The sequence below is a fragment of the Dipodomys ordii genome, unplaced genomic scaffold, assembly GCF_000151885.1.
Source record: "Dipodomys ordii isolate 6190 unplaced genomic scaffold, Dord_2.0 Scaffold82, whole genome shotgun sequence".
Taxonomy (NCBI): Eukaryota; Metazoa; Chordata; class Mammalia; order Rodentia; family Heteromyidae; genus Dipodomys; species Dipodomys ordii.
In genome coordinates, this window is record NW_012267298.1 from 11,053,390 (window position 1) to 11,064,253 (window position 10,864).

At 47.8% G+C, this 10,864-nt stretch overlaps 1 protein-coding gene across 1 annotated transcript in view; it reads right to left on the reverse strand.

Annotated features, from left to right (window-relative positions):
• Positions 1-1,086: 1,086 nt before the first annotated feature.
• Ptk2 (protein tyrosine kinase 2) overlaps positions 1,087-10,864 on the reverse strand; it is a 227,886-nt gene continuing 218,108 nt past the window's right edge. Inside the window, exons 29-31 of the mRNA XM_013025136.1 lie at positions 6,237-6,404; positions 5,178-5,258; positions 1,087-2,238 (exon numbers count right to left, since the gene is read on the reverse strand). Of these exons, the coding sequence (XP_012880590.1) occupies positions 2,026-2,238; positions 5,178-5,258; positions 6,237-6,404 (462 nt within the window). The 3' untranslated portion in view covers positions 1,087-2,025. The remainder of the gene's footprint in view (positions 2,239-5,177; positions 5,259-6,236; positions 6,405-10,864) is intronic.

Genomic DNA, 10,864 nt, shown 5'->3' on the forward strand with positions numbered 1-10,864 from the left:
AATTGCCAGCTATAGTTGGGCAACGGTGGCTCACGCCTGTCATCCTAGCTCCTTAGGAGGCTGAGATCTGAGGATCACGGTTCAAAGCCAGCCCAGGAAGGAAAGTCCATGAGCGTCCTCCAATTAACCACCAGAAAACCAGAAGTGGTGCTGTGGCTCAAGGGCAGCACCCAGGCCGAGTTCAAGCCCCATGACTGACCAAAAAAAAAAAAAAAAAAAAAGCCAGCTATTAATAAGGCATTTTTCTTGCAGTTGTAAAAAAAAATGGTTCTATGGAAAAGATTAATCCATAAAAATGAGAAGACATGCTGGGTGCCAGTGGCTCACACCTGTAATCCTCGTTACTCAGGAGCCTGAGATCTGAGGATCTTGGCCAGGGCAGGAAAGTCTGTGAGACTCTTATCTCCAATAAACCACCAGAAAACTGAAAGTAGCACTGTGGCTTAAGTGGTAGTGCTAGCCTTGAGCTGAACAACAGTGCCCAGGCCCAGAGTTTAAGCCCTACTATGGACAAAAAAAAAAAAAAAGTGCACTACAAAAATGAATGAAGTGAGCTACTAGATCTTGCAGACCTTAATAGGTAAACATTTTTATGTCAAGTTGGGCGCTGGTGGCCCATGTCTATAGTCTGAGCTACTATGGCTGTAATACTAGCTGAGAGATCTGAGGGTTGAGTTCAAGGCACTCAACACTGTCCTTGAAAAGATGTGTTTACTAAAGAATGTTCCCTTGCTTCCTTCCTCTGGGAAGCTTCTTCCTTAGCCTTCTCAGTCCACAATACCAGCTCACTGGAGTTCAGCTCTGTCTTCTGACTTTGTGGCTGGGAGATTCTATCAAGATTAGGGATGGTGTGGGAGACCAACGCTAGCAACTCCCTTAACAAGTCACCTTTATGCACAGGAATAACTCCCCAGCCTGCACGGAGGCCACAGAGGAGCTTCCCACGACACACCTGAGTGAAGATGGATGACAGGGTGGAAGTAGATGGGGCCATCACCTGTGATAAAGTCCTCCTAGGACTTTGTTACTGTTCTGGAAAGTTCCTTGAAAGAAAAGGACCAAAAGAAAGACTACTGCGGCAAGAACTTTACTGGTGACACCTGTTTAATAGGTCAAAGTAACTGTACAATTCATTATATTCTTCCTGAGAATAATTTATATCCCCCGACAAACTAAAGGGAGGGTATAGTTTTCAAAATTATCTAACAGAATGGATGGTGCAAGGACCGGACATCTGAAGAGAGCCAAGTCTCCTCGTTCCGCTGAGTGCTCTCCTGGGAAGACAGACGCAATGAAGGTTATAGCTCCAGTGCTGTAAAATAGTCAACATGGCTTTGATCTTTCTTATAAATTATATAAAAATGGAAAACAGGGATGGTTCTGGAACTTCTCAATGCAGTTTGGAGGTGCTCTGGTACAAAGCATTTCTGCTTCCAAGAGAAATTACATCGCTACAAAAACTGGCACATAATTCTGGTGAAAAAGACAAGTTTAGTTATGTCCTACAGCTAGTTCCCAACCCAATGCTTCAATATCCACATGAAAGTAAAAGGTGGAAGATAAGAAGGTGGTAGTTTTCTTCTCAAACAACTTGAGTCTTCAAAATATAGCTCTTCTTTTCTTTGTCTGCAACTGGGATTAGCATATTGCAGCAGTGTTCCATCCACCCAGTAATGATGGAAGGGTCGCCAGCCCCGTTTTCCCCGCTCTTCCCCTCTCTTGCAGGGGAGGTGGTCAGGAGTTAACATGCCGCTCCACGAAAACGCACCCGAATGCTAACAGCAACTGTTTTCATGGTTCTTGAAAGCTTCTCAACGTGCCATTTTCACTCTCAGGAAAATGACACATCTCGAATCCTAGACTTTCTTCAATTTTTTAAATTAAACAAATCCAAATCAAAATGTGGTTAAACTTATGAGGGATTTCCAACTAGCTGTGAGTGCTGGCAATCGAGGACACGGTTCATTCCTCGCTGCTGGTGGAAGGCCAGAGAACTCCTGTGGGGCAGATGTGCTCGCCGGCAGCTCAGTGAGGCCTCGTCTGTCCTAGCGTTTTCAGCCTCGCTTGGTCAATGACATCCAGCAGGTTCTTGGCATCCACAGCCAGGGCGTGGGCAGCCGTCAGCATCTGCTTCTTGTACTCCTGCTGCAGGCTGGTCATGACATATTGCTGTGCCAGCTTCATCTTGCCAATGAGCTCGCCCAGGTCGGAGTTGAGCAGCTTCTGCGCCATCTCAATCTGGAAGGACAAGAGAGGGTCAGGAGGGCTGCTTCCAGCAATCCTCACGTACCTTTCTCTGGGCAGTTTCATAATCCTCCTTGGAAGATACAGGTGGCCACACCAGCCTTCCTTCAGAAACTCAGCCAGCGTGGCAGTCGTGGGCCCACTCTTGTTTGCTGTCTAACTCAGCGTTCAGCAGGACTTTCCTCCTCCCAAAGTAGAATCACAGAACCAACATATCTCCGAGATCTCACTTCAGCATGGACCACTGAGGCACAGAGTGACCTGCTGGAGGTCCCAGTGCCAGCTCAGCTCTAGCCTGGAACAAATGCCACGCTCTGGAGTTCCTATCTCATGTCATGTCTCCTATGCCAACTATGCGGAGGAATGTCAGGGGTCACCTATGTCCCACCGGGATGTGAATGGCCACGAAGGCCCAGTGTGGCCAGCAGGGTCAGTGTGCTAGGTGTGCTGCTCAACTAATTTCACCATTTAGCAATCCTTGAACAGCCAGTGTGCATGACGCACTTTGTGCTGTGCACAACCAAGCTGGGAGAAGCAGGTGCAGAGCCACCTGCAACCCACTACAAGTCACACACACAATGTACAGAGAAGAGGGACCCTCATTCTGTCTCAGAAGGACTCCACAGAAGAGTTAGACTTTTGCTTAGACTGTCCAGGTGGACCAGCTTCAACCTTGAAGGCCTTGTGGGCCATGCCAAGGTCACCTTTGTCTGCTAATGTGGCACAGACCGTAGGTGAGCTTTTTAGACCTGTTCTGGAGGTGGTGGGGGGCCAAGTGGGAGGCTGTGAGGACGAGGACCCCGAGACCCCATGGTGCACACAGGTGGCAGCTGTATGGTGGTGCCACTGTGAAGGGAAATGAAGAGCTGTGCAGAGCTGGGCGGTGGCGCAGTCCTGACCGCAGGGCTGGCAAGGGGGCGAGCTGCCAAGGTGAAGTCTTCCTTGAAAAACAGGTGAGCCCCCTGAAGGACAAGCACACTCAGGGCAGGAGCAAAGAGGTGGGAGGGGCCTGTGGAGAGGGCGTGGGGCAGGTGCTGACCCTGTGGCATCAGGTAGCCCTGGATATTGTGAGGGCTGGCCACTGCCACGACTCCACCTGGTTCACCAGGGAAGCCAGGGTTGCAGTGGGAGGCACACAGCGTGTGTGGCAGCCATGGGGCTGCACAGTAAAGAGCAGTGATGTGTTCGAGGCTGGGAGGGTGGGACACGCAGCCTGTTCACAAAACCTTCCATGAAAGGCAGAATGCAAATGTGGCAAAATGCTCACAAGTGGAGATACTGAAAAATGACACCTAAGCTGAATGCCGGTGGCTCACACCTGTAATCATAGCTACTCTGGAGATCCGAGGATTTCAGTTTAAAGCCAGGCTGAGCAGGAAAGTCTGTGAGACGCTTATCTCTAATGAACCACCAGAAAACTGGAAGTGGTGCTGTGGCTCAAGTGGTAGAATGCTCGCCTTGAGCTGAAGAGCTTAGAGACAGTGCCCAGGCTGAGTTCAAGCCCCACGAACAACAAAGTAATAAAAAATAAAAAAAAATGATGCCTAGAGTTCTTTGTATTATTCTTTCAGTTTTTCTGCAGCCTTCAATTGCTTTCAAAACAAACAGTAAAAAACAAGAAGCCTGTGTGGGCTGGGCTGAAGGATGATACGCTGCACTCAGAGAAGGGGGAAGGGGAAGGGGCATGGAACAGCAAGGCTGGGCCCCGCAGAGGCTCCCCACAGCGCGGGCCTGCTGGACGGGCTGAGGCACAGTGACCACACGCAGGGACTAAGCTCAGGTTCTACATGCAGGACTCCATACAGGGATTATACGCTGGACTCCAGGCAGCGACTACATGTAGGACTCCCTGTAGGGACTATGTGGAGGGCCACCTGCTGTTTGTGAACTGCCTAGGAGGCTACAGTGCCAAAGGTGGCAAAAAAAAAAAAAATGGCAACTGCTGCTGGGAGACAGCATGTTGGGTGACCTTTGGTTTCTAAGAATCTTTATTTTTTATCCCTCTCCCCCTCCCCGCCCCAGTGTATTTATCTATCTATATATCTCTGCATGCTGACCCTGGGGACTGAACTCAGGTTCTGGGTGGGGTCCCTGAGCTTTTTTGCTCAAGGCGAGTTCTCTATGATTTGAGCTGCAGCTCTAGTTTTTGGTTTTGGTGATTAATTGGAGATAAGTCTCACAGACTTTCTTATCCTGGGCTGGCTTTTGAAGCTGAGATCCTTTTTGACTGAGATTCTTTCATCTCAGCCTCCTGAGTAGCGAGGATTACAGACGTGAGCACAGGTGCCAGCCTTCCAAGAATTTTTAGATACTTATCACTGCTTTCAAGGGGGAATCGGTGACATCTGCAAACATGATGTCAGGAGCACTGAAGTACTGGCCTAGCCATCTGGGTACCGCCAGCAGTTCCCTGGGCTCCTAGCCACTCTGCATTCCAGGTGAATGCTATGCCTGGTAGCTTTAAAAGCAGAGCAGGTGCTGCTCCCGCACTCTGCTGGCCAAACGCAGCTGGGGCCAGTGTCAGGGAGAGGTTATCTCCAGCCTCTGCTGGGCAGCTCTCAGCAGCAGGTGCTGTGATTTGGACATGAAGTGTCTGCTCAAAACGCTGTCTGGCTAATGTGTTCATGTGGAGGGCGCTAGGCTATTGGGTGCGTGGCATACCTTTCAAGGGGCCTCTGTCCCCACACTCTTCTCTCTGCTCACAGGCTGCTCTAAGTCAAGCAGCTCAGCTCCACCACTGTTCTCAGCTGATGTTCTCTCTCATCACAGCCCAGAAATTACACAGCCAAGCAGCCATGGGCTTACCTCAAAACCGCAAGCCCCAAGTTATTATCCCAGGTATTTTGTCAGGATGACAGACTCTCTAATTCAGCATCCCAGCCTCCCTGAGTTACCCATATCCCCGTCTGACCACATACCCCACTGTGCCCTACCTCTCGGTGCGTGCTGGCTGGCAGGCCAGGAATGGTTTCATCCACAGTGGCCAGTAATGTCCGCAGGGCCAAGCCAACCTCCTGCCAGACAAGAATCACAGCCAGTGTTACAGTACACAACATGCAGGGCTTTGCCTTCTCCTCGCCTGGTTTCAAGCAGATGTGTGTGCCCTTGTTTCCACCAGGCTGGCCTGTCAACTCAGGTTGGAACAAATGACACTCCTCTCCTCCCATGGGCGCATCCCACTGCCCTGGGCAAAGTAGGTCTTGCTCTGGAGCCCATGTGGGACCAGCCATGAAAAGGACACAACTACAATCAGTTTTTAATTTCATAACCATAAATTGTAAATTAAGTCATAATCTTCAATTTCAGCTTTGATTATTGTCACTTTTATGAGGATGAAATATGTAATGACCAAGACACTAAGTTAAATATTCTAATAAGATGACACTTTCTCTGGATTAGCATACAAAAGATGTCATGCTCTATTCCTGAAGCTACATCCCCTTAAATCATTGTATGTGTGTGTGTGTGTGAGAAAGAGAGGGGCGAGGGGGGGGGGAGGGGAGAGAGAGAGAGAGAGAGAATGTGTCCTAGGGTCTGGGTGCTGTCCCTGAGATTTTTTTTTTTTTTGCAAATGGTTAATGGTTTACTATTTGAGCCAAAGCTCCACTTCTTTTTTGGTGATTAATTGGAGACAAAGGTCTCACAGACTTTCCTGCGCAGCATTAGCTTTGAACTGCAACCCTCAGATCTCAATCTACCGAGTAGCTAGGATTACAGGCGTGAGTCACTAGTGCCCACATTGTCCATTAATTCTTTTGTAGCTGGACTTTTTTTCCTTTTTAAACTGAAGATGGGATTTGTGAGCAGTGATTACAGAAGACTCAACACTGATTCAGGAAATTCCCATCCTAGTAGGAAAACAAGTGAAGCAGCAGAGTGATTCTTATCTTCATAGGAAGGCTTACCACCTCAAGCCTCAGGCCTGACTTTGGGTGCCTCATGATGCTTACCAACTGTCTCTCTGAATGCCCCATTGAGTGTGCATGCATTACCTTCACCATGGGGACGTACTCCTCCGGTGGGGCTGGCTGGATTTTGCTGGACATCTCAATCACGGCTTTCACCAGGCCCGTCACGTTCTCATATACCTTGTCATTGGACCTGTCCAGGTTGGCAGTGGGAGGGGGACTGATTTCCTGGGGCTGAAGCTGACAAGACAAAACAGAAGCCCATCATTTCTCTACTCTCCAGCAGGTGGCGAGGTATCACAATAATGTTAGAGGGTCTTTATGGATTTTGTCTGTGCAGAATACTGTCATCTAAGGACGACAGTAAGGGATTCATCCAAGTGATAAATACATGAGGCAGTGATTTTTACTTTGAGATCAGGTAAAGGAAAGTAGGTGGCATGTACCCACTACAGCAAAATACCCAGATGATTTCAAAGAAGTGATTCTACATCTCAGACCCCCAAATCACTCACCATAAGAGAAACAATCCATTCAATTACCTCTGAGAGTTAATCAAATTTTAGTGGAAGCTAGTTACTTGCTAAATGATCAAATATGCTACATTAATATGAAACACTTCTATTTGAGTTCCACAGTAAAAATGTGGCTCAGTCAATTGCCTACAAACCATCTGACAGGACAGAACATGGCTTCAAGATGATAAAAGTGGGGACACACAGCTCTAAGGGGAGATAGTCTGCTTGCAGAAAGCTACTCAAGTCCAAGGAGTGGGGGTGGGGGTTCCAGCCAGCTCTCTGCTGACTGCTGAGTAAACCTGCAGGCCTCAGCTCCCTCCCTAAGCAGCCGTGAAGAAGGGCTCATGAAGCCCCAGATGCAAATATGCTCACCAGGGCCTGGGCACTGAGATGACAAATGTTAGCCATGATAATGACATAGGGCCTCTGGATGTTCCACAGTGTTTAAAAATGCAAGTTGGTTAGGACTCCACTAGGTCTAGAACCATAGCCTAACAGCCATCATGATCATGGGCCTGCTGTTGGTACTCAGGCTAAGCCTGCAAGTGCCCATTCTGAACTTGTAGTACTCTGGTCCAGGTAGACCACACTCAGTTCAAGTGGGTCAAGAGTAACTCATTCACTATGAAGATGCTCACGACTCTGTCTCCGGAAAACACACATGGTGTTTTGGTGAGGAACAAGGCAGGGGTACCCTCCCACTGGGATCCCACATACTAGCCTAGAGTTGCATGCACAGAGTGGGATGTGATTCAGAGAGATAGACAGACACACAGACACAACGTGCTTACCCTCCATGGCTATTGTCGAACGGAAGGTGAGGAAAAGTTAAAGGAATTTATCAGAGAAAGGGAAAAAAGAAAAACAATATTAATAAGGCAGCAGATAATTCCTGTACAATACATAAGCAGGACACCCAGAACCTAGCTGCAAGCCTGACCTGCACACTCAGCTCACTGGCCATGAGAGCCGCGTGTCCGCCTCTGTGCCCCGCCATGCACCTTGCTTGTTGCATAAGATAATGAGCAGGACTGCATGCAAAGCCTTGGAGGGGCAATCAGCAGGCGTGCAAGAGTCAGGAGAATAAGGCTTGTCATGAGAGAGAACACATTCAGTCACCAGACTTCCTGTGGAGAAACTGCTCAACACTCAGCTCCGGCCCGCACTGTGCCCCTGAAGTCTCTGTCTCCATGGGCAACCAGTGGCTCCCACCCTAAGACAGACAAACTCCAGGCTGGGGTTTGTCTCAAGACCTCAGAAGCTTATAGTTAGAAACAAAGTGTAAAAAAAGTAGTGAGGATTGAACTCAGGGAGGCATGCAAGCCTGCTACTACTTGGGCCACTCCCTAGTCCTTTTGTTAGTTCGATTGCTTTTCAGATAGGGTTTCATCTTCACTTGGTCCTCTAATCTGGGACGGGACTGTGGATCCTACCTCCCCTTCCTAAGTAGTTAGGATCACTTCTCTGTGACACTATCTGTCTTGAGGTAACTCAGGCCAGCCTCAAAATCTCAATCCTCTGTCTCTGTCTCCTGAGGTAAGGTTTGCTATGTAGCTCAGACTGGCCTTGAACCTGTGACTTCTGCCTATGCCTACCAAGGACTGAGATCACACGCTTGTACTACCATCGCTGGCTTTAAAACCCACCTTTTGAGCTAGTTCTTTTACAGGTGTATTCCACCACTTTAAACTGACAAGTTTATTTATTTATTATTTTTGTGTGCTCGTACTGAGGCTTGAACTCAGTCATGGCTTCACACTCTTGGTTTAACTTTTTCATTTAAGGCTGGCTCTCTACCAATTAAGCTACACTTCCACTTCCAGCTTTTTGCTAGTTAACTCTAAGGTTCTCACAGATTTGTCTGCCTAAACTAGCTTTAAACTATGATCCTCAGATCTCAGCCTCCTGAATAGCTGGGATTATAGGTGGTTATTACTGCCATTTTTTTCCTCCTCCAAACCCGAGCCCTGGCCGTGTTACTATAATAGGTCAAACAGTCAATAGGGAACCAGCACAGCACCCTCTCTCCTGTCCTTGAGACAATTTCAAAGGAAACAACTCTTGGCATATAAGCAACAGCATCTTCAGTTCAGAAGTACAGGCCTCTGGTGTGTTCTTCCCAAGAGCCCACTTATTGTACTTTATTCTCTGCTCTGAGTCATGGAGCCTCTGTGTTTGGAAATTCAGGTCTCACCAACACAGAAGGAGCAGCTTCCTGGGAGTGTTAGGGAGCAAGTGTCCCTCCACAGTCCCACCAATCCCCCAATGCCATGGCGAGGGAAGGCTTAAAGCTTTGCTTCCCGCATGAACTGTGACCCTTCGCTCCACTCTCTTACAGTGGGCACTTACAGGGATGCCCACAAGCCAGAGCTTAGTTGGAAAAGCATCTATACTGGGTTCTTGTTTCCTAGAGTGTGACACCTTGGGATTCCTTGGCTGGCAGTCAGTGAGAAGCTATCACCCTCCACAGACAGCCAGTTCCAAATAAACCACTTAGGTTGATGTTTGAAGACTAGCCAGCCTGGAGGTGTGGCTCAGTGGCAGAGAGCTTGCCTAACTTGTACAACTTCTTGGGTCACTCCCTAGCACTGAGGGGTGAGGTGAGGGACCTCCAACAACCAAAAAGACCCTAAATAGCCTGTCGTTAGCCACTAAGGAGGATGAGTCTGAAGACGGTGGTTCATAGCTAGCCTAGGCACACCAATCTGCAAGACTCTTATTTGAAGTTAGCTGCAAAAAGCTAGAAGTAGAGGCATGACTTAAGTGGCAGAGTGCCAGCCGTAAGTAAAAAGTCAAGAGACAGCATGAGGAACAGATTTCAAGTCCCAGTACTGGCAAGAAAATTAAAAAAAAAGAAAAACTCCAAACAAGAAAAACAAAATGGACTATTTCTACCTGCCTGGATAAATTATTTTTCTTTTAGGCTGCGAAATAGCCTCAACTAAATGACAGAAAATGGAGAAATAAAGGCATATACTTCACATTATTTAAAAAACCTTACTCAATATATTTCAAACAAATATCACCTTATTTTTCAATCTTCATTTGTTATGTTTGAAACAAGTACACTGTATCCCTAAGATTTCTGCTTGCTTAATATCCTACGTTAAGAGGATTCCTAATTATACGGATCATTTACATTCTAATTGTGAAATCAATTGTACTTAAACTGTGAGGAACGAACGAACATTATGTCTTAATTCCACCATGGTGCCTTACCTACCTCACAAATTGGTTTGTCATGATTATACAAGCCATTTTGAAAGTTGACTCTTGTGCTTAAGAAAAGGCAAAAATGTCCATTCACTTCATTTCTCCACTGGGTTTCCTGGAGCTGAGGGCAAGCCTGTAAGGGCTCTGGGCCCCCTGCAATAACAGGGTACCTCCAGCTCAGCTGTGCTAGTCTAGTCCATGCCAGGCCAGCTGGGGCATGCTCTGCTCACCTCCTGGACAGACTGTGCATTGGCAGGATGGCAGCTGGGGCATGCTCTGATTCCCAAGAGGATCCCATGTCCACACTGACCACACGTCACCCTGTTGCTCTGGAGATGGATGCCTTAAGCAGAGGCACAAGGCGGGCAGTCTGTGCATGGCTCAGTGACCCTGGACCTCTGTGAGCCTTGGCCAACTTTGTGGGTGGAAAATATAATTGCCACCACTGTGAGGCTGACGTGGGGATTTACAGTATTGATGGAGAATGTCTGTCACAGCATGCGGTACAGAGAAGGCATTCCATAAATGAATATTTGAAAACAAAGCTATCTAACTTGGCTTTACTCTTATGATTTAAGATGCCTTTCATATAATATATACCTCATTTCCTGTTTCTGCTTTAGTCAGGGTAGATTATTCAGCTCAAACTGGCCTTGAACTCCTGATGCGCCTGCCATGAGTACTGCCATGTATAGCTGATATACTTTTGTTTGGGCTTGAACTCTGGGCCTAGGCACTGTCCCCAGCTCTTCAGCTCAAGGCTAGTGCTCTACCTCTTGAGCCACAGCACCACTTCTGGTTTTCTGGTGGTTTACTGGAGATAAGAATTTCACAAGGCTGGGAAGGTGGCTCAGTGGTAGAGCGCTTGCCTTGCATGCCTGAGGCACTGGGTTCGATTCCCCAGCACCACATAAGCAAAAAGAAAAAAGCCGGAAGTGGCGCTGTGGCTCAAGTGGTAGAACGCTAGCCTTGAGCTGAAGA